At 42.1% G+C, this 24,941-nt stretch overlaps 2 protein-coding genes across 2 annotated transcripts in view; both read left to right on the forward strand.

Annotated features, from left to right (window-relative positions):
* The window catches only part of cacna1aa (calcium channel, voltage-dependent, P/Q type, alpha 1A subunit, a), a 108,670-nt gene extending 104,242 nt beyond the window's left edge, over nt 1-4,428 (forward strand). The window contains exons 49-50 of the mRNA XM_083779375.1: nt 656-1,167; nt 2,996-4,428. Coding sequence (XP_083635501.1) covers nt 656-1,167; nt 2,996-3,811 — 1,328 coding nt within the window. The 3' untranslated portion in view covers nt 3,812-4,428. The remainder of the gene's footprint in view (nt 1-655; nt 1,168-2,995) is intronic.
* A 13,090-nt stretch (nt 4,429-17,518) lies between these two features.
* LOC310868620 (adhesion G protein-coupled receptor E1-like) lies at nt 17,519-24,641 on the forward strand (the record flags this gene model as incomplete). The annotated part of the gene is made up of 15 exons (XM_083779078.1): nt 17,519-17,621; nt 17,720-17,757; nt 18,551-18,631; nt 18,987-19,016; nt 20,018-20,165; nt 20,254-20,367; nt 20,457-20,635; nt 20,913-21,095; nt 21,339-21,542; nt 21,811-22,052; nt 22,173-22,239; nt 22,715-22,806; nt 23,375-23,534; nt 23,694-23,759; nt 24,630-24,641. Exons 1-15 carry the CDS (start codon nt 17,522-17,524, stop codon nt 24,639-24,641), a joined length of 1,716 nt encoding a protein of 571 aa, XP_083635204.1. The 5' UTR covers nt 17,519-17,521.
* Nucleotides 24,642-24,941: the final 300 nt, after the last annotated feature.

Consider the following 24,941-nt stretch of genomic DNA (forward strand, 5'->3'; position numbering starts at 1 on the left):
CTTCAGTTCAGGTGGATCACCAAACCCACCCACAATCACCACCCACCAGGCACACCAGGCATATTTAATGAACTGGTGGGAGTGTCCAAATAAATACAATATTTTAACAAATACTGTATACGTTTTTGGAGAAAAGAATCTCCCTCCTTATATAACAAGTAAGACGTGCAAACGCGGGAAGCGAACGCAGCTCGTGTGTGTGTGGTTGTGTGTGTGTGTGTGTGTGTGTGTGTGTGTGTGTGTGTGTGTGCTACAGCTGCGCCCTGTGTGTGTGTGTGTGTGTGTGTGTGTGTGTGTGCTACAGCTGCGCCCTCTGGTGGCGGGCGGGTGGTGTAACAGCGGGACAGACACACACACACATACACAGACATTCAGCCCTTGCTGTCATAGTAAGTGGCTCACTGCGTTCGCAATCACTGCGTTCGCAATAACACCCGATGATCATGATTTAGGGTGGAAAAAAAACACGGCACTCCATCTTTAATAATTTTGTCGAAAGGACAAAATGAGGGCGGCATTGTGCAAAAAGGCATTGTGTCTCTCCTCCCACAAATGTTGGAAGCCAATTAGGCCTGGATTAGATAGAGAACCCAAGGACCACCTCTGTGCTGTGATGTACTGCATTAACATGAGCTCTCATCTCCATCGCCATCAGGCCTGGGTACAGACCTCAGCACCACCACCCAGTCTGGCGACCTGACGTCCAAGGAGCAGCGCGACAGGGACCGCGGCCGCGCCAAGGACCGCAAGCATCACCACCACCACCACCATCACCACGGCTCCATAGACAAGGAGCGATACGTGCCGGGGGAGCGAGGGGGCGAGTACGGACACAGGCCCTCCCGAGAGAGGGACCACGACCGCGACCGCGATCGGGACCACGACCGCGATCGGGACCACGACCGGGATCGGGATCGAGACCACGACCGGGACCGGGACCACGACCGGGAGCGAGAGCATGACAGGGAGCGAGAGCACGACCGTGAGCGAGAGCACGACCGTGAGCGAGAGCACGACCGTGAGCGAGAACACGACAGGGAGCGAGAACACGACAGGGAGCGAGAACACGACAGGGAGCGAGAGCATGACCGGGAGCGCGACCAAGACCGGGACCGCCGCTGGTCGCGATCGCCCAGCGAGGGCCGAGAATGCCTCACACACAGACAGGTGGGCTTCTGGTACATGTGGGTATGTGCATAGACATATATAAAGGCTAGATGGCTCAAGGCAGAGTCTCTGACGTAGTTTACCCGGCGGCCATCTTGCTAGGGGCTACAGTACAGTATGTTCAATGGCAGGCTTGGCAGCTCAAACAGAAATAGCCATAACTTCCTCAAATGTTGACGGATTTACAAACGGGTTGGTTTATCTGCTTAATTTTGTTTTTTATGTCGTATAAAAGCATTTAAGTATGTGGACGCCTCTGACGTTTATAACAAACTAAACTGTTTGAAAATCGGTTGAAAATTGAGCAAGTTATGGTTATTTACAAAGTACATGCCGCATAGACCTGCCATAGACACAATGTTATGCTGCCCCTCTGTAAGATGGCCGCCACGTAGCAACGTCGCTCTCCATTGGCCAGAGCGCGGGTGAGCCATATAGCCTTTCTTATATATATATATATCTATGGGTATGTGTGCTCTCGGCACCAAAACCACTGCATCTTGTGTTTTTTCTTCAAGCAAAAAGAGGAAAGAAATGATAAAATAATGCACAAGATGCATGTTTTCTCAAACGGCACATGCACGTTTATGCCAATACATGTATTGAGTAAATGCACCATTATGCCAATACATGCACCATTATGCCAATACATGCACGCTAACAGATGCGTGCATGCATGAAAAGCATATGTTATCACTTATCAGAGATAAGTACCGTAATATCACAAGTGTGCAGTGTAATATTATCACTATTGCGTACATCATCAGTTCACTGTCCCAGTAACCCAACAAATATGCATCAATGTGTATATTTGAGTATCTGAGTGTCATCTCTATTTCCTCAGCCTAAATCCTTTTAGGCTGTCCGCTTTCTCTCTGTTTTGCCACACCTTTCCCTTATAAGATACCAACATCTATAGGCAATCAAAAAGATTTAACTGCACATAGCCTAAATAACTTGAGTGAAAAGAAATGGGTTGAAAGACACTTGTCAGGAAGAATTCAATGTTATTTTCCGAATTATATCATTTGTCATTTCTGTTGAGTCACATGCATACTATTGTTGCAAAGGTTCTACGGTATGTATAATATTGAACCGCATGGTTCACCCAAAATTACTTACACGTTGAGAACTCGAGCAACACCGTCAGGTTAATAATAAATGGTCATCGTGATTAGCTTACTGCATAGACATGTAACCAAGGTGAAGTCTGTTGTCTTCAGTGACTGTGGCATGCAGCTTCAAAATCTCAGTGTAACATGTTGTAAACCATATCCAGAGAATAAAACAAACACAGAAGTTGAACAATGGGAAAACTAAACCATTGCATTGCATGCAAATAGAAAGATGGACACATTTCGCATATCTTCACTGTTGCATTTGCTCCAACCTTATCGACATTTGTAAATCAACATTTATCCCCTTTTTTCTCCTGTGGTCTTATTTTGTTTTTGTCTGTTTCTGCTCTGCATGACGTGTTGCTTCTCTCTGTACGGAATTATGTTCAATTGCAATCTTTGTCTGTCTGCCCTGTCTGCTCTGCTGCTTTTGGATGTCTTTCCTTTCCACTCTCCTCTCTCCACACACTGTCACTTGATGTTCTACTGTTCTTATTGTTACTGTGATTGTTGCTGCTGTTCTTCTGTGTATTTTTCATCTCACCCTACATCTCTCCATCCATTCTGTATTTTGTCACTCTCCGTCCGCTACTTCTCTCTCTCTTTCTCTGCCTCTCTCTCTCTCTCTCTCTCTCTCTCTCTCTGTCTGTCTGTCTGTGTTGAATTTGTGGTTCGTTCTTTTTATTTGCTGTGTTTCACTTTTCGTGTAGGGCAGTAGTTCAGTGAGTGGAAGTCCCGTCCCCTCTACCTCGGGGACCAGCACGCCGCGGCGTGGCCGCCGCCAGCTGCCCCAGACCCCCGCCACCCCCCGGCCCCATGTTACCTATTCCCCCGTGGTCCGTAAGTCCATGCCCGCGCCGTCCGGAGGGCCGCAGGGCCGCGCTCCCGCCTCGGCCCTGCAGCGCCACTTTTCCCCAGAGCCGCCCCAGGGCCCGCCCCCACAGGGGCCGCCGCAGCCCCACCAGGGCCGCCACCCGCCCCCTCGCTGGGGGGACACAGGAGGAGGAGGGGGCTCCGTGGAAGGCAACGAACACTTCTACAACCAGGACTACCAGGACTTCGACCCGCGCCACGAGCCGCCTGCTTACGAGCAGAGTCAAGGCGGCGGAAATCCCCACCCCCATGGCCTGGCCAACCACCCTCAGCCGCCTCCACCGCAGCCCCACACCGCCCACCCCCTGCCTCCCCCGCAGCCACACCCCGCAAACAACCCCCACAGCCACCCTCACCCCCACCCCAGCCGCTCCTCACCCAGGACTGTTGGTCACGCGCCCCCTCCCACCACCGCCCTGACCGGCCAGGGTCAGGGTCAGGGCCAGGCTCAGGGTCAGGGCCCGGGGCAGGGGCAGCCCACCGCTCAGCGCCGCCTCCCCAACGGCTACCGCTCCTCCTCGCCCTCCACCCACCCTCACGGACCCCCCCACACTGGGCCTCACAAGGTGCCTCCACCAGGGAGCCACCCCAGGGGGCCCCGCAAGGGTCTGCATGAACCCTATGAGACCACCGAAGAGGACGACTGGTGCTAGCCTCTGGGGGAGCCACCCCAGGGGGCCCCGCAAGGGTCTGCATGAACCCTATGAGACCACCGAAGAGGACGACTGGTGCTAGCCTCTGGGGACAAGGTAGGGAGGATGGGACGGACAGACGGGACAGCGGGGATGAAGAGCAGAGATGCCTGCCATCAGGACAGGGGGACACAGTATGGCATGCTACTTCCTTTTTTTTGCTCTGTTCCTCTTCCTTTCCTCTCCTGCTCGATGTTTCCCAGGGGATGGAAGGCCGTGCCGGATAGAAAGGAGGGCTGTTGGGAAGGAGCGGGAATGGTAACGGCCAAACGCACCTATATGACCCTCCCGCGCGTAACACACTGTTTTTACAGGACGCACGGGAAGCCAAACCTCAGAACTCCTCAATCTTCTTCAGTGTTTTCTGAATAGAGGCACGAGGGACGCCACTCTCTATGTGTCATACGTCATGCCTTTGACAACAAGCTACAGCCACTTACCAAGATGTCAAGAGCTGCGACTCCACGAGAAGAACCACCACTTTGTTTCCTTTCTTTCTTTCTTATTTTCTTTCTTTTTGGAAATAACAGGAGTTACGTTGGTTGCAAAATGAATCAAACCCAACCCTCCCAGCAGGAGGGGGAATATTGATGAGTTTTATCATCTGTGTTTACTCTTAAATGTGGACAAGACTGATCGTTTATGTGCTGAGAGGGGGGGGGGGGGGTGGTGGACGGTGGGGGTGGGGGCGGTTGGGATGTAAAACTATGTATGAAATGAGGGGTGGCTCTCCCCGAACAACCCCCCCCCCCTCCAAAAAAAAAAAGAGAAAAATATGAATCATTTCAGCCAAACCCCTAAATCTGTGAGGAAGGAGACGTAAAAAAGCCGTTTTGTTTAACAGTATGCAGTATTTCTTCTACATCTGCTGCAGCTTCCTCCTCCTCTTGTTTCTCCTTCTAAAATATTGAAACTTGAATCATCTGCACTCCCCTCCCCACGAGCACACACACACACACACACACACACCCTCACATACAAACACAGTACACCCTCACACCCACACTCAGCTTCGTCTCTTAGACGTGCAAGTTGTACGCCCTGTGGAGTCCTGCATGAGTAAAAAAAAAAAGGAATGATTAACGAACACATAAAGAAACACAAATTCTATTGATGAGAATCTGTGTTGAAGGCTCTGTGATTCCTCTGTCCTTTATTGTCTTCATCGACGGAGGTTCTTCTCTTTTGTCTTTTCTCTCTCTCGCCCCTCCTTTTGATGATGCCTCACACACACACACACACACACACACAAAACCAGTGGCTCTCAATCTATGGGCCATGGGCCGCAAGGATATTACAAGTATGTATGTATTGTATTATTATGTATTTTTTTCTTTAAAACGTTGAGCAATGGGTTTTCATTCCGATACAGATAAATTAAAACTTAAAGTATACTACGTTGGTTCCATTGATTCCATTGAGCCTGGAACACGATCAATTAATTGATCGTTCAAATTTGACACAGCAGGTTCAGGTTCAGGTTTATTTGTCATTTGTATAGATACAGAGTATACATACAATGAAAATTGTTTTGCTCAGAGCACAATTGTTACTGAGGAGGTCAATGGTTAATTATTTTTATTTTTCTAAGTCAATGATCTCAGATGAATGTGTGTGCACATTGTACAGGGAAGCAGGGTAACTAGCAAGGAATTTGCTACTGAAGCAAATAAGCTTCAAATAAGCAAAATAGCTGAAGTTCTCCTCCTTGATGGCAGAACAGTCAACCAACCAAGCACTATATAGATAGTGTTGATTTCGTCGACTATACTATGACAAAATAAAATCCTCGCCTACCTTTTTTCACTGTAGAAAAGTAAATGGACACTAAATGAAAACTAAGCTATGATGACTAAAAAGGAGACTAGTGGACAAGAAATCCATCATTTTACACTTGGTTGCATGCTGAGGATAGCCGATCTACAAACTGACCTTATAGATCAGCTGAGGATAGCCGATCTACAAGATCTTATAGATCGGCTATTTTCAGCAAGTGTAAAATCAGCCATAACGACGGCATCAAGGCCTGCCCAAAATACATTTTAGTCGATGTGACTAAAACTAAATGCAAACTATTCAAGAGACTGACTAAAACTGAAATCAAAATTTGCTGTCAAAATCAACAAGTGGCTGGCAAAGTCCACACCACACCTATAACACAGATGATGGTGAATTCTAATATGTTCTAGTGCTTGGTGTGGGCGGCCCTTGGCCTTAACCACTTCAACCCCAGCATCCGTGGGGAAAGCTTTCCCGGAATATTGATCCGTCTATTTTTAGCTAAAGCTTTTCCCCACAATAACAAAAACCAGAAAAGGCCCCAGTATAGACCCCTGAGGGACTTCGGTCAACCATATAGGGTGTGTTTATCTCAGTAATGTCTACAAGTCTTCCAGGGGTTCAACACATACACATTGGAGCGACAGGAGAGAGAAAGGAGAGAACCTCTTTCTTTTTGCGTTGTTGTTTTTTTCTCCTCGATCGTTATTGATGGTAACAGTGGTTCAGTAGGCCCGTGGTTCTCAAACATTTTCACGTCAAGGACCCCCACATTGTATTGTGTATTTGACTGTGGACCCCGATCTCAAAATACTGAGCGACAGATCCCCATACAAGATGATTTGTGTTTTTTTTATATCCCCTATGTCCAGCTTTTGGTGTATGTGCTAACACAAACTTTGTCCTGCACAAACATTGAATGCCATTGACAATGAATGGACAATTGTGACTGTTCGTGTAAGCACAAACATTGCATATTAAACACAAAACAAACATTGAAGACGAAGGTGAGGACACAAATTCTGATTGGCCGGAATGAGATGATGTATGATGATGATACGATGATAAGATCGTCCCTCACTTCACACGGGTGTGATTATTATTATTGTTATTAATCAAACAATGGTTAAACCCCCCTGGAACCCCCTCTGGGCCCCGTGGGGGTCCCCAGACGCCTCTTTGAGAACCACTGCTGTAGACAACAGTGTAATTGCTTAGGATTATGATGTTGATATTCATATAATGGTGTTGTTGATGGTGACGATGTTGGTGATGATGACGATGTTGGTGGTGATGATAATGATGTTGGTGATGTCGATGAGAATGACGATGATGAAGATATTCATGATGATGGGAAAGAACCTCTGTACTGTAGATTTATCTGGTTTTTAAGTTTTGTGTAAAATGTTGGATCCTTCGCCCTTATCTCCATCATAGTTGGCTGGGGCGGTCATATATCTGTCCACTTGTCCCGCTGTGGGGTGGAGCTCTGTTCCATACATTGCTCCAGGAACAAGCTTGGCTCAGACAGCTAACTGTTAAACAATGGATTAAGATAACCTCCGTCTACTGTGATGTTTTCTATGGGGTTTTTAAAGGCTTATTGCGGGACCTTGTGCTATAAGGTCAAGAGCAGACAAAGCTCCACCGCCGGCTGTGACCTCTAAGTGGCGCTGTATGCAATACACCGCAGCAACATTTCCTTTCCTGTACCCAAGTCTGTTCCAGTGTTTTTTGTTTGTTTGTCTTGCTTCGGTTCAATGGGCGAAATGCTCTCTCTCTCTCTCTCTCTCTCTCTCTGTGTGTCGTGTTCGTCACGTGCAGGGACGTGCACACATAGACATCAAAGGGGGCTTCAGCCCCTGCCCTTTTACCCTTCTGTAAAACAACTGAGAGACTGCACTCTCCAGACCATGAATGCAACATTCACTATTTTGAAAGAAATGCAAAATGCCACTCCTTTCCATGCCTAGGCAGCATTCAGGAGAATTGCTTTTTTCCAAAGTCTGCTGAACTTGGAACGCAGCATTTTGTGTTGAACAGATTTGTTTCAAAATCCATGCCGTACACCGCATCTCCAGTATATAAAGAGTGCTGGGTTGCACCACCGAAAATAGCTGAACTGCTATTTTGGTCCAAAAGTGCCCTCTTACGGGATTTCAGCCCCTGCCTCTCTAACACTCTCTGCACGTCCCTGGTCAGATGTAAAACACAGCCACTCAAATTGCACAGGGCCATGTACGTCCAATCAAACTGCATGGGATGGAGAAATGATGGCTAGGTCTTTTTTTATTTATTTTTGCCAAATTCCCTGTGTACGTGTAACTCCTGTATAACATTCTGTTCATATCTAGGTGTCTGTGTGCCTCGAACTTTTAACACTTGCCACTAACACACCACAGTCCTCACTGTCCAACCCCATCTCATTTAAACATATCTGAATTTAATAACTACATACATACTTCAACAGATTGATATGTTTTTGAAGTTGTAGGATCAGTAAAATCCTCAGTGTCAATGTTTACATTTGTAACTGATGGTATACAAGTTAATTGGGACCATTTGGTTCCATTTGTACACTCATAGTTGAATTGACGCTGAACATTTTACCATGTACATTTTACCTGGAGGCCTACCACATGTTGACCAGAGAATGCACCGATACAACTGCCCATGAATGTAACGGACACATATTACAACACTGAGGAAGACACACAAAGATAATTATGTAGCTCCTGGCTGTGGTGTGCGTCTGTGTGTGTGCGTGTGTCTGTGTGTGTGTGTGTGTGTGTGTGTGTGTGTGTGTGTGTGTGTGTGTGTGTGTGTGTGTGTGTGTGTGTGTGTGTGTGCGTCAGGGGAAGGATGTTTCAGATACATCTCGTTTCAGTTTTCGCTTGCTTTGCTTCCCCATTCCTTGTCTCCAGAAAATACTTTTGAGATGTCAGATTTTGAGCCACATCACTGTTTGCATGGTACTTTGACTGTGTGCGCACGCGTTTGTGCGTGTGTGTGTGTGCGTGCGCGCGCGTGTGCATGCGTACTGTATGTGTGTGCATGCGTGCGCGAGAGTATGCACGCAAGTCGGTGATGTCAGTAACTCCCTGAATGAAACACAGGGCCCCAACTTTCACCCGTTCATCATTGTGTTCTTTACTGACCAATACAATTCACTAACACACTAACTAACCACACAACAACGACGTCAAGAAGCAATTGTACAAGCGCCGCTACAGGAAAAAAGATTATAATGATAAAAACTCAACTTTTTTTTCTAAGTACAAAAAAGGCAAAAAAAAGGGAGAAAAAAAAATCTAGTTCCAGAAATGCATGTGCTATGTGCATGCCACACAGTGGGTGAACAGTCAACTCCAGGACATTAAAAAGAAAACGCAGAATAATGAATTCAGAGGAATATAAAAATAAAAAACTGAAAATATATAGATAGATGTTTTTAAAGAAATAAAAGTAAAAAAGCAACATGTTTCATTTTTTTTCCTTCTATTTTTGAGAACAAAAAAGGTTGAAAATATAACCCAAAAAGAAAAAAAAAAGTCAAAAGAAAAAAAAAAGACGAGACTTTGGTGAGAATCAAAATCTCATTTTGTTTCGTTCTGTTGCCAGCAATGTATGGTAGACATGGGGTTGAGGCACAACACAACGATGTTCAGGAAACCACAAAAGAAGCAAAAATTAAAATAATTACTTATTTTGAAGAAGAAAAAAAAATACAAAAGAAGGTACATTTCAGAAGATGATGGCATCTCCCTCCTACACAGTAAGATCCTCAGTGTTGTGAAAATGGACACAAATAGACCCACAAGGGTCCATTAGTGTACTGGGAGGGAGGGTATAGATATAGAGGAACCAGCCATATCTGATTGATGTACCCTTAAGTGGCTGTGGAACCTTTTGATCTCTCACCCCCACCCCACCCCCTTCTCTTGCTCTCTCTCTCTCTCTCTCTCTCTCTCTCTCTCTCTCTGTTACTCTGTCTCTCTTACGCTCTCACTCTGTCACACTCTCAACCTATCTCACCGCTATTTCTACCAGTGCATTTTGTAATTCCAAAACAGAATTCTTCCTAAGGAATAAAAAAACCAGAGAGAATGCACACCTGCTGTCTTCAGACCTGTTCAATTATTGCCTGTGTTCATTGTGTGTTTGTTTATTGGTTAGAATACGAATATGTGATGCTGACCATGATACTGACATGATACAGACCATGGTACTGACATGATATTGACCAAGGTACTGACATGATACTGTTATAATACTGACATGATACTGATAATATCAGTATCATGTCAATGGTCAGTATCATATTATGATACTGATCATATTATGATACTGACCATATTATGGAACTGACATGATACTGATATGATACTGACTATAAAATAGCTCAAACTACTGCTGGTTGTCTGGGTTTAGGACCCGTCACGGTTGGTGTCTGATTAGAACTTAACCGGGATGCTGAAGCTTCTTACTCAACGATATCTGAATTTCTGAATTGTAAGGCCAGATATCATTGAGGATAATTGGGGTGTAAGTCCAAATATCCTGTCGCGTACGGAAGGCGATGGAGTCTCTCCTACCTCTCCTTAACCACTTCTGATCCTTCTTTTATATGGTTTTACTGGATGCGTGTCATGATAACGATGCCAGCCAACAGAGTATGTACTGTATCAATCACCATGACGATGCCTGGTGAGTATACCCATATATGAGGTTAGCCTGACAGTGCTGGATGTCGCCGTTGTCATCATATATGGAGCTCTAGTGAAAGTCTTGTTACACTGACCATGATACTGACCTCAACATCTAGGCTACTCAGGGAGATGGGAGTACGAGGGAAGGCCCACCGCCAGGCGGTCAAGGACCTCTCCAGGGCTGCTGAAAAGGGGAGTCAGTGGCTGTGGATGAAGAAAAAGGACCCCACATGGGCCTTCAGATGAGTCGGTGACATCTAGTAGGGAGTGAACCTGGGACGCTGGGATTCACTGCTGAACCCTCTGGAGGTGTCGTGGGCCAGTCAGCGAAACACCCAAGAAGGAGGGCCTGCCCACCTGATGACCCAAACGATGTCACCGCTCATCTGAAAACCCACAGTGTCTCTCATCGGTGCTTCGATTACCAACATCAATCCTACACAACAGGTATGCGGTCAGGCGCAAGCTTGGCTCAGGGAAGAGGACGCCCCTGCCATGCAGAGTCCACTGCACTTTGGATTACAACATAATTTCCTGTGTTTCATGAAACTGCAACTCACTTCAAGGGAAAGGCACACTCAACTCTGGGACAGTCTTGGTGTAGGCCAGGGATACACTGGATTCTTCAGAATACGGGATGACTGAAGAAACAAGCGGGTAAAATTGGAACTGTAACACTATAAAATGTAAACCGAAATAGATATCAACTAGCTGGTGCTCAATGGAGAATGATAAAGTTGAAGCAAATTGACTTTAAAACACATATTAAATTACCTTGATTTTACGCTCTTCTAATTTCAACTCTAAAATGTAAGCTGATAAATGGGTAATCTCTCCTGATTGGCTGGAAATTTGCAACCCACCTGAAAATGTAATTTCTGTTTATTAAAGAGCTGGAGAGACATGGATCCCTAGGCTGTTACTGAACAAACGCTATATATAAATTACTCTATACCTTTAACAATGTTAGTCTTATTTATTTTTTTACGTTATTTTTGACACATCTCCAGTAATAGTACCAACTACCAACCAAGTTCAAATTGTGTATTGCTCGTGCACATACACTGCAGACAAATTATTTTCTTCCAAGCATTCCTTCGACAGTGTGAACTTACTATAGTTTCAATACAATCTGGGAACCCATCTGCACTAAAAACAAATCCTTAGAATTTCAGTTGCTGGCCTGGTTGCTGAATCTGTCTTGAGAGATAGTTTCAATGTGACCTACAGTATAAACCCCCAAAAAACGAATACTAGAGCACACCTGCTTGCTCAGGGGAGAAACAGAATCTTTCCCCCATGTTTTATTAAGTTAAATCTCTAGTGAAATTCTGATAGTAATCATTGCTATGTGTAACTCGTCAAATGTGATTTTTGAGGTGTAGTTGCATGTTGTTCCCACTGTTGGGTGCAATACACTTTCTCCATAATATATATTCAGAAACTGCATCCTGATCTTTAATTTCAATCAATCAAAACTTTATTTGTATAGCACATTTCATACAGCAAGTGCAACCCAATGTGCTTCACAGATTACAAATAGAAGAGACATTAAAAGAAAAAGGAAAAAATAAGACATTACAAACAGGAATTAATTATATGACCTAATTAAAAGCAATGCTAAAAAGGTATGTCTTAAGATTTCTCTTTAAATGTCTGGATTCAGAGAGCTGCATGTTTACAGGCAGGCTGTTCCACATTTTAGGACCATAAAGCTAAATGTTCACTTCCTTGAGATTATTTTGGTTCCTGAGAACGAGCTGTGACAACTAATGGCATGTTAAAAACAGATAATAATCATGTGTTGTTGATTATTTCCATAATACATAAGCTACTGTAATAAGCCGCTCTCTTAGTACAGTTGTGACTGCATGTGATCCTGACCTGAAACAAAGATAATTCTGTCAAGTTGTAGGCCTATAGTCCACTTGCTAGAATGTGAACAATCCATGTTGAGTACACATTATGAAAATTGCTCAACAGTTTCTAAATGCTGGGGACCTATACTCAACATTTTTAACATAACACCTTGGTGTACTCAACATGTCCGGGTTCACAATGGGGCTCTATGGGCTGGCAAGTAGACTAATATGTTGTTGTGAAACCAATAAGGTAAATTAAACTGTTTTCACCACTAGGCCCAAAGTCTGTTGCTAACCATGTCATAACATTAAAACTAATTGTTGCAACAATCAGGGGTTGTGAGAATGTTAATGTATACCTGGATGCTGGTTAGAATTTACAAATTTTACATATCAAATAATATAATTTGTGATACAATTCATAGTTAAGAAGGGGAATTTAAATGGTGTGTTAAACATGTTTAAAAAGGATTTTATTAGTTTGATTGATTGATTGAAATATTTATTAACAGTTTGCAGAATTACAGTACATTTCAAGCACAAACAAAGACTGTTAACTGTGAGTGGACGACCCAATTTAAGCATTACACTTGTTTACAACAGGTTCCACCTTGTTCAATTCATCAAAACATTTAGAGACGTACAAATAGACACTTCTATATAGTTAAAGAACAGAACAGGAATTCATCATAAAGGAAGCAAAAAGGGAAAAGAAACATATACAGTGAGGGGAAAGGGGGGGAATTAAAAAACTTCAGTGCACTGTGCCTACACATGTTGCGACCATGTGTAGGCACAATGCAAGGAATAAATGCATTCGCCATGTATCCAAAGGAAGTCTGATCCAATCATTTTTAGATTTCTCCAGTTTAATCCTGAGTTTAAGTTTTGTTGTGTTCAAGATCAGATTTTAGGCATGTTTAAAGGGACACTTCACCCTTTTTGCAAAAGAATATATGTTAATGACGTTTAGAAGCTTTAGATCACTTTCCTGGGGGTATTTATGTGTGTAATATGTGGTTTTAGTTATTTTAGATTGTAGCAGTGAGCCTGTTGTCTCTGATGTCATGGACACTGGTCTCACTACCTTCCTGGACTACAATTCCCATAATTCTTTGGTGCACTGCTCCTCCTTGCGGATAGGGGGAGAGCTGTCTTACTGAGACAACATGTAGTCCAGGAAGGAAGTGAGCCCAGTGTCCATGACATCAGAGACAACAGGCTCACTGCTACAATCTAAAATATCTAAAACCACATATTACATACATAAAGCCCCCCAGGAAAGTGTTCTAAAGCTTCTAAACGTCATTAACATGTATTTTTTTGCAAAAAGGGTGAAGTGTCCCTTTAAGCCTCCAGGAAAATCCGTGTTGAGGTTCTTAATCCACTGTTTTTCATTAAAACGTCTTTGTCCTACTGTCCAGTTGGGATTGTGTTGAAGTCCAGCGCATTTTAGAGCTTCAATGCCGTGAGCCATGAAATGTTGCACAAACCTTGTAGTTGTATTTTTTCCATTGTTAATATTGTATCTGTGTTGTCCCAGCCTTGTACCTATTGTTTTACCCGTTTCTCCGACATATTGTAAACCACATTTTTCACATGTGATTAAGTAAATGCAGTTGCTGGTTCTGGTTGTTATTTGTTGTTTAATCTCTAACACGCGTTTTGTAGTTCTACTTCTATTTTTGACTAATTGTTTGGGTTTGAAGTATTCTGGTCCCTGGCGTGCTGGTGTGTTGATTTATTTTAGCTTGCTGTGTACTAGATAATCTTTAAGGTTTTTTTTTTCTTTCTGTAGGCCGATATAATTTTATAATCTTTTAGAAGATCATCCGTTCGGTTCTCAAAATTCCTTTTTATTCTGTTGTTGGCTAGTGTGCTCTGTGTTGAATAACTGGTTATCAGGGCCAATTTAGGACCTGGATCCCGCACTCTTATTTCTAAGAAGGTACTTTGAGCTTTCCGGAGGAATGTCCTAGTGTATCCTCTTAGTCTGAGGGCCTTAAATAGTGTTTTACAAGCTATTTTGAAATCACTTCTTTGCGTGCAAATCCTATGGAATCTTAGTAGTTGTGATTTGACTATCCCTGTGTAGGAGTGTGTCGGGTGGAATGACGTTTTGTGTAATAGGGCGTGGGTGTCTGTTTCTTTAAAGAATACTTTTAAGTCTAGTTTCCCATTTGTGTTAAAGTTTGGGCCCTTGAAGATTGTTACATCAAGAAAGTCAATCCTTTCAGTGTGTGTCACAAATTTTATCGTTATGGATCTATGATGGCTATTTAGAACATCAATAAATTCCTGGAATTCTTCCTTGCTATGTTCCCATATTCCAAATATATCATCCAGAAACCTATAATAATGTGTTGGTTTAAGTCTGCATTTTTCTAGTGCTGTCTGCTCCCATATGCTCATGTAAATGTTTGCATAAGATGGTGCAAATCGCTTTCCCATGGCCGTCCCTTTGACGTTTGGCGTTCCACATTTTGGTGGAATAGGAGCGAAAATAATTTAGTCCCTTGTTTGTGCCGAATCTGGGTTGTACATGGTTTGTTGCACTCCCTCTGGTGTTAACACTTCAAGCCTTCAATTGTTTACAATGCAGAAGTAAAAATATGTATAAGATAGCTCCTTCAAAAGGTAAAATGCTGTTTTTGCTCTAAAGACGTAGGGCCCGAATTCACTTAACTGTTTACACCCATATTTTGGGTGTAAAGGAATTTTTAAATGGGAGTCATGGGACCAAAGCTTTACTGTATGTCATTAGAATACAGTCTTCTAGACTAACTTTTTGGAAAAGTTTGGAAAATTCCTTTACACCCAAAATATGGGTGTAAACAGCTTAGTGAATCGGGCCTGTAGAGTTCAATCAAGTCTACAGTGTGCATGAGTACTCCAGTATCACTTTGGGTAGTTCTCTAATTTCATTGTGATCAAAGTATGTTTTACCTACATAGTATAGAGACAATGCATAAATCTGGAGTCTCTTATCTCAATGACAGGACATACAATACAGAAGGAAATATGGTTAATTCAGCTGATTTACTCAGCCTTACACCACCACCTCTCCCGAGAAGAACATCAGCAGCAGATCATGATGCAACCATAACCATTACTTCAAGTTCACATGTATTTACCATATTAATATCCCATAAAACGAAATGTTGTCTACGAACTGTAGTAGGCCAATTGTAGTGTGTATTTGACAATAAAACACTCCCAGTCCTTACCTGTCATTCATGTCAGAGGTGGTTTAGGGACATCTCTCTGCTCCCTCCCATGTATGTTTTGTAAGTTTTGCTTATCAATTTGAGCCAGTGGATTTGCATTGTATTTTTGCATTCACCTTAAACCCTCTAAAAACATTTTTTGGATGTTGTGCAAATCTCTACACTGGTTTATAGAGAGTGAGGTTTGATGTCTGTGGGATTTAGAGAGTGATCTCTCATGATGGAGTGCTGTACAGTGCCTCTTCTCCTGGGTGAGTGAATTTTACTTCATGCTTTATACAGTATGTACTGTAGGCCTATCTAAAGTTTACCTGTATGTTGAGCTGAATGGCAACATGTTCATAGGCTACCTTCACCCATTTAGGACTATGGCCGATTCTAAAAAGCTTTCTGAAAACCTTCAAATTGTTATACAATAACATTAGGAATGTATAATATAAATATGTGTTTGTATGAACTAAAATAAAAAAGGGCAATTTGATTCCAGACAAAAATACAGGCATTTGCAGTCCACTCAGATACTGTATACGTTTTACTTTTAATGAGAAGTTAAGTTTTCCCTAATGATTGACGATGCATGTTTATGTACTGTATATACTGTCCATATATATTGAATCTTCTCTGTCCCCTTCAGGCTTACTTTTCATCCCTGTTTCATCTCCTGGTACAGTATGATATAAATTATGTACAGTATGACGTTCACAAAACGAGTGAGAGCTGTATTTGTTCATTTTTTAAAGCTCCATTTGTCTTCTTTACAGTATATTCGTACAGTATATTGATTTCACTCTCTCCTCTTATTGTAGCACTTGTGTGTGGCAGCGCTGGCATCACTGTGTGTGGTGATAATGGGGACTGTACGCTCGAAGCCGAAGCTCGAGTCTGCACCTGTCACTCGGGCTTTAGACCTGTCCCAGGGGGAAATCCTATGTGCGAAGGTGTGTAATCCCTACATGTGTTCCTGATATATGAGAATGGTATTGAAATGTTTTGCTGAATGCTTCATGTGAAGTTTTCTTCAGATGTTGTTGTTGGTATATGAATTAATATGGAAACTAAACTCAACTGTCCATCACAGATATCGACCAGTGTTTAACCCTGAACTTATGTGGTCTCGGTTCTATCTGCACCAACATACCTGGATGGTACACCTGTGTTTGTCAACAGGGCTACACACCAACTTACCCAAATATGCCAGTCTTGAAGAGGAATCCCTGTCAAGGTATTTGCTGAGAGAATGTTCTGGGATCTGCTATCAGAGTTGTATTATGTACAGTAAACAGGGATGCACCCCAGTAATCAGTACCTTTGTTGGCAGTCTGGGTCCCTGTTTTGTCACCCAACATAATATGATGCATGTCTCAATGAATGTGCTTGTGCGCATTCAACATTGTTTCCACCGCATTCACAAGGTGCAACATCAAATGTGCAATGGAAAGTCACATACTATAGGGCAGGTTCCAATGACCGGTTATTAAAATAGTCATGTATTTTGACAGACATCGATGAGTGTCTGACAGGTGCTACCATCTGTTGCCACCTACCCACATTTATTATAAATACATGCTGTATATTCACTATCAAGGACCACACCACCAATGGAAACATTTAACCATTTATTGAAAACAGGAAGGAAGGGCATGGTTATGAATACGACAGCAGGGTGATGGCCCACGACGGGCCATCAGCGGCGTCTGGGATTTGAGCCGAGGTGGGGAAGCTTCGGGGATCCGGCATGCTCCCGAGGCACGTCAGACCCCCTAGGGATCTGTTAGGAGATTTTAGAGGGAGTAGGATGAGAATTAGGGTGGGGGGGTGGGACGACGAAAGCGAGAACGGGGGGAGAACCAGGGGTTGGATGGGCTTTATATACGCGGGGGGAGGTGAACCGATTGGAGGTGGCTTGATGGGAGGTGGAGGTAGCTGCATCGGAGGTGTGGTCCTGCTCCTGAACTTCAGCTATTCTAGCACCATTAAACACAATAGCCTTGTTGACAAAATGTACTATACAAAATACAAATACAATTGCCTCCTATCTTCTCTACAGATACAGATGAATGCAAAGAGACACCAGACATATGTGGTCCACAAGGCATGTGCTCCAATGCACCAGGGCTATACTACTGCTCCTGTCATGATGGATATTTCCCCTCAACTGGACTGTTCTGGAAAAGTGGGGTCACAGTTTGTGAAAGTGAGCACAGCTGTGTGGAAAACATTTGACTGTAATAAACCTTTTATATATTTCCTTTTGTTCATGATTCTTTTTCTGCTTCCACACACAATGCATAGGTTATAACAATCTTCTCGACCAGATACAACCTCCAGTGGTGAGTACTGCTGTTAAAGGCTCATACCAGCCTAAATATATACACATAGGCCTTATCATACATACAAATGAACATTTATTGTTTAATTGTTCAAGGTCACATTATGTTTGTTTACATTTTATTCAGATTAAAACACTAATGAACCAAATTTACCTAAACGTACCTTACTTTTACATCCTTTAAAAAAAGTCTGCACTTTAATACAGTATAATATTAACATGAATCTTTCAAATAACTTTGACAAATAGTTTAATTTAACAATTCCATTTGAATTCCATTCTGAAGGTTATAGGTGAGAGAACATTACGAAAAATGCTTGCCAATTTCTCAGACATGTGCCTCAAACGTTGGAGGAGTGTTCATGATTATACCATGCTTTATTTATTAGCAAACAGACAACTTATTGTGACCACTCTAAACTGATAACACTGGTGGTAGCACTTTGTGCAAGCTATTTGATTATATTTGTTTCTGAATAGCTCTCAGTTTAGACATACAGTATATGGAAATAAGCTTGCAAGTCTTTTTTATTTTATCATTTGGTCATATTACTATGTAGAAATATTATGGTCAAGTATTGTCATTAGAAACATCTGCAAATCAATCCCTGGCCTTACTATTGGCATAACATTGTCTGCTGTAGCATTCGCATGCAGTATTTTCTTATATGGAATAGATGGGGGTTGCAGTTGATTTCGCAGCTATTCATTTGATTTCAATTACACCTGGACACAGGATGGCCATTCTTATTCTTATAATTCTGTTTTCACTTCATTTTGTGTTCTTGCTGCAGGGCCAGACAAAAGAGAGAGTATTCCTTACAAATATTCTCCATCAACTGAAGGACAATCCTGACATCATCCTATCAGAGGCAGTCAGTGGGAAGTCTTTGTTTGAACCCATCTATTCTGATTAGAATAGATGTAACAAACTAGTTTGCATCTCTTGGAAATCAATGCAGGATCATATTACTGTGTTATAGAGAAACCCACACAACTGTATTTACACTTGATTGTATTATTACTGCGTTATTGGGTAACTAAACTACCGGTAATATGCTTTTAAAATGTTGAGGTCAGATTTTAAGGCGGACCATTTTGTTTGCATCCACAAATTATACAATTTCAGTCTGTATTTTTGTTTTTAGCTTTAAAGATATGTCATGTTATTATAGGACATTGTTAGTACATATTAATTTACTATTTCTATTGTCTTCTGTCTATTTATAGATGGTGATAAACTGCTTCTTTGCCTTGATGGTACTCAACACGCACGCACGCACGCACGCACGCACGCACGCACGCACGCACGCACGCACGCACGCACGCACGCACACACACACACACACACACACACACACACACACACACACACACACACACACACACACACACACACACACACACACACACACACACACACACACACACACACGCACACACACGCACAAACAGACACACATTCATGTAGATTTCACAGATGTGATAAATGCCATTGGGCTGTTTATGATAAGAATGTAGAAACCTTTTTTTTATGTAGGAAACATTGGGGTCGTTGGTGAGAGAGAATTTGGGCTTATCGAACGGTCACAAATGTGCTCCAAAGGCACACACACACATTTTCAGCCTATACTGCTCTGACATGCCTATACTGCTCTCCATGTAGGTTTATCATTAGCTTGAAATATGAGTTTATATTGATCATACTGTAATAGCAGGCTGGTTGCAATACTTCACATTTAAAACAGCCCACTCAGTTCAGAAATCCAGTTACAGTTAAATGATGTGCAGTGAATATGCTGCCCCATCCCATCCCACCCCATTCTGAATTGATACTGTCTGCTTAACATTTGAGAAACTGAATTGTACCAACAGTCCGAGACCTCAATGGTAGCTGACTCCTCTGGCAGGACATATAACTATCAATAAAAATAAAAATAAACTGTCAAATTTACCAAGCAAACCTCTTAAGGCTCATACATAGTCTGGATTTTCGGTGGTTACTGTAGGTGACCACCGAACTACAACATGACATCACGAGCCGCGGTGAAGAGCAAACCACCTCCACCGCTCCAGCCCTTCTCTCTGTTTTTACTCACCACCGCTCAACGTTATTTCGCGGTGGTTGCGGTGGTTGCGGTGGTCACGGTGGTCACGGTGGTCACGGTGGTCACCTCACCACCGAAAATCCAGACTATGAATAGGCCTTTAGTGGATAGACTTCACCCAAATGTGCAATCAATTCTGAATAATTCTCCTAGGCAGTGTCAGGTGCCAATACAAACTCCTCATCAGATGTCAGCAGTGGAGAGACAGGTACTCTGATTCTGGACATCTCAGAGCGTCTGATGTCTGCCCTGGTGGTACCAGCAAACCCAACTAACAAACATGTTCAGTCTTCAATACTCGGTAAGACAGATGACATGTCATTAGTTATAGCAGAATGTCTACTGGAGATCCAAACCAATCATTGTTCTAATTCCTGTCTGTGAGCCAGAGTTGAGCATACAAACTATAGGTCCAGAAAGCAGCGATGAAGAGAGTCCTACTCTGTCAGCCAACGGAAACACCATGGAGATCAACCTGCAGGCTCTGGCCAGAAACAACAATGGTGAGAGAAAAGCAAGAAGATGATGGGGACAATCAAGATCAAGAACAAAATATACAAATTAATTCCTTGATTTAATTTTCTACCACCAGGTTCTGCAGCAGCTGCTTTCATGACTCTCAGCGGGATGGAACATCTCCTGAATAATAGCTACTTTATTAAAACACAGAAAAAGACAGAGATGTACTCAGACGTTATCATTGCAACACTGCCCAAAACCAACCACACCGAGCTCTCACAGCCTGCCAACTTTACAATCAAACATGCAAAGGTACTGCCATCAAACATCCTAGTAGTCTTTCATTCACACACAATATGTAAAACCTGCATCCAGGGAACAAATGTCAGTCCATTACTGGAGTCTGGAGAATATTACCTGCGGCATTTGCCAACTTCACAATCACCTGTAATGGTTGGCTTCCAAAATGGTTGTGCCACTTGTGTGTGAGTGGCCGGTGAACTTCAACATGTACTATATATGCATTGTGCATGAAGTGGTTTGTTAGTTTGTTTCCGTGAATATTACTTTCTTTCTCTTGACTCATTAGAAGCTTAGCGGCTTGGTGACCTGTGTATACTGGAAGGAAAAAGAAGAGGAGAAAGGAAAGGAACAGGTAGAGGCCATGCAGTGGTCTGTAGATGGATGTTGGGTTGCTTACTCTGCTAAAGACTACACAGTGTGCAGCTGCTCTCATCTCTCGTCCTTCGCCCTCATCATGCAGATCGGAGAGGTACTCCACACAATAACAACACTAGTCTAATAGCTCATTTACTGTATACTTTGTTGCACAACATGTTGCTGAATGTACAGTAGCTGCATGATGAACTGCTGAAAAAAGTCTCAAATTGTAATTGTAATTGTAATTGAAAGTATGAAATGTACAAAAGTGCCAAATGTACTGTACAAGTGTGAATACATGTAGCAATTAGCAATCAATTAACTAATCTTCGTGTGTATTCTTCTGGTTTCCCAGCCTTCACCAGATGATCCCTTCCTAGAGTGGCTGGAGGTTGGGTTTGTTACTATTGGTCTGTTCTTCTTTGCTCTGGCCGTTTTCACCTTCCTGCTGTGCAGCTGGAACCCCAAGATCAACAACACTGCTCGTCTTCATCTCTGCCTCAGCCTCGGCTTGTCTCACCTGCTGATGCTGTGCGATGACAGATTTGTCCAATATGAGGTATTGTTACAGTCAGATTATGATATTATTTTTGGATATGGGTAAAAAGTAAATAATGTTACTTAAATCTTATAATGTGTATTTTAAAGGACATCTAAGTGGTGTCAAAGGGTGTTGGCCTTAATTGATTTTCATAAAATAATAATAAAATCAAATACTACCTTTTATGATTCCCTCCAGCCCTGATGTAAATAGTTTATGTAAAGCAACTTTGGACAATGATGAAATATGTCTCATAGAGTTACACAGTATGTTTTTATCTCCACAGCTGACCTGCACCGTCATTGCTGGGGTGCTCCATTTCCTGGTTGTGTCCAGTTTTATGTGGATGCTCCTGGAGGCTCTACAGCTCTACCTGCTGGTGTGGAGGCTCTCCAAGGTGCAGGTCATCCAGAGAGATGGACTCCCCCGGCCATACCTCTACCTGATTGGCTACGGTGTTCCATTTGTGATTGTGGGCGTTTCTGCTTTGGTGTATTCGGATGGCTATGGGGAAACTTCAGCAGGGGCGTGAGTAGCACAAATAGAGATAGTGTACATACAGTATAGTCATACTACTAAACTATGTAATTTTAATTAACATAGGCCTATAGCAACGACATCATAGTGTTTTGTTTCATTATGCTGCAGGTGCTGGCTGTCAACAGATCAAAACTTCAACTGGGCTGTAACAGGACCAGTGATTACTATCCTTGTAGTGAGTGTCAACATGAATGAAGATATGTTCATAATATTACAAAATGTTATGATATAGATAGTTAGATAGATATCTCTTTATTTACATTTACATACAATGCATAAGAAACAGAAATTTGTTTCACTGGCTTTCAGTCTAGTTAAAAGAAATGCTAAAATTATACAGTGTACACTAATATCCTAAAGTCCACTTGATGTTGCACGACAGGAGTCCTTATAGCAGCATATAAGGATATTCTGGAGTTTTGAATAAGGAAAACAGGGCATCAGTTCACAGGAGATGAGTAGCCTAATATAATATTGTATACTGTAGTGTAGGATATAGCATGAAAAGATCAGTGAATCTTCTAAAATGTATGACATTTTGGTTTACCAGCTGTGCATATGTGTCCTGTTCCAATCTAAGATGTCATAGTTTATTTTTTCAATCTAGTGATGCAACATAATCAACATGCATCTCTGTCTTTTTTCATCAGCTTAATTTGATCTTGTTCGGTGCCACTCTCTGGGCTCTAAGGCCTACCCTGGCCAACATGAAGAGTGATGTTTCTCAGTCCACAGACACCAGGTGCGTGAACTATACAGTGTCTTTATACATACCTATACCTAATAACATAACCTAAAATGTGATGTTACCTCAGATAATATATATACAGACATCCTACAGACAAAACCTGTCTGCAGTTTGTCCTACATTGGAATTCCTATTTGCACACACTCTTCTCAGATAACGTGGTAGCATCATCATAACTCAGGCACATCTCAAGCGTTTGATTGTGGAGGTCAAGGACAGTGTTGTTTACGTGAACAGAACAAATAAAAATGGCATCTGTTAACGGTGGAAATGAAACAAAGTTGTTTGAGAAGAGGGTTTCTTCAAATGTCGACCTTTAGCCATCTGTCTTCCACAAAACAAGCACAGAAGCGTGTAATCTTCTACTAACTAATTCTTTGTAACTTTGCTAGTCCTAAAGTTACGATTATGTGACTTAATTGTGATGTTACATGGAGGGGATTTAACCACTTCTCTTCTCTATTTCATGCAATAGTCTATATTGAATGCAGATAATTCACATACTGCTGTTATAAGCCGCAAATGTTAACAGAACGTTTATTTTTTTCTCTCTTGTCAATAGATTGATTGTGTTCAAGATCCTGGCCCAGTTTGTCATTCTGGGTTGTAGCTGGATACTGGGCCTGTACCAGTCCAACATCTTCTTTAAGGTGCTCTTTATTCTTCTCAACTCCCAGCAGGGCACCTGCCTCTACATTGTTCACTGTCTGCTCAACAAGGAGGTAAACAGAACGGAAATATTTTATCACAGTGACACGCTCATCTAATCCCTAAAATATGCCTTCTATTTGTTGTTAAATTATAGATTGTAGCCTTTGTGTTTCATAATGTTTCAGTTGTAAATCAGCAAGCACTATATAGTATTGCAATGTGTTTGCCAGGTGCGAGAAGAGTCCAGAAAATGGCTGACTTGCTCTTTTAGAAAATCAACTTCTCAAGGATCTGTGGTAAGTACCTTTGGATGTGCCGACAGTATTCACAAAATCAAATATTCATCTCAAAGAGGAATATCCATGCAAGTAGTCCCTCCTATTATCTCTGATTGTGCTATCAATATGCTGCAGTTTCTGTTAATACTACACTGTTGTTATGATGATCATAATGATGATCATTATTATTATCATCATGAATATTATTCATCGTTATTATTTCTGGAGGAGAAATGTTGAACTGAGTAAGGTACTACTACTACAACAACTAACTGACCATTATAATGCTTCACTTCCAGAGAGATGTTCCGTCAGTCTCTGAGGACTAGACCGAAGAACACTGAAAACAGACCAAAGAAATAAACATAATGCAGTGAACATGAGAAGGACTGTTACATGAAAGATAGATATATATAGGCTAATTAGTAATTACAGTATCTATCATAGGCTACTAATCTTATACAGTTCTTTGAGCTGGGTGCTGTATGTGAATTTAGAATTAATGCTGTACCTATCCATTCCAAGTGCATTGATTTATTTTAGTGCATTGGGTGAGTCCAATTGCATTGGTTAGTAAATAGATTATCATCAAGCCATTTGTCATTGCTGAGCATATCCAAACGAGGACTGATAAATCAACCCGAGAAAAACAATAGCTGATATGCCATTCCCAAGGTTGCCAGGGCAACAATGAATGGCGGGTGATAATTAAATTATGATAAAAAATGTTTCACATACTCACAGTTCTATTTATTAAGGTGTCCAAAGACATTGGTTCGTATCACTCTCTGTCAAAAGTTTTCCTCAGTGTGGTGCCAGTACACACACCACATGCTCTTCTTGAGGACCCACATTTGAATCTAACTCCCATCATGTCGACCTTTCCAGGAAGCTGTATAAGTTCAACTTCAGAAATTGGCTACTCTTCCTCAGGAAGCAGATCTCTTGGTCAATAAACAAGGAACGGATTGGACATTCCAATGTGCCTAGAACTGATGCAAGAAATCTCCAATCCCATACATGTACATGATGTGCAGACTCTTAAATTATAGTGGATTTTAGATTTGAGTTTTGGGTTATTAGCTAGATTTAATTATTTTAAGATATTTTTGGGGCTTTTCTGCATTTATTGATAGGACATAGTGGAGAGAGACAGGAAACAGGGAGAGAGAGACTGGGAATGACACACAGCAAGTAGTC

Source organism: Protomyctophum parallelum (assembly GCF_964188405.1).
Source record: "Protomyctophum parallelum genome assembly, chromosome: 13".
NCBI classification, from domain to species: Eukaryota; Metazoa; Chordata; class Actinopteri; order Myctophiformes; family Myctophidae; genus Protomyctophum; species Protomyctophum parallelum.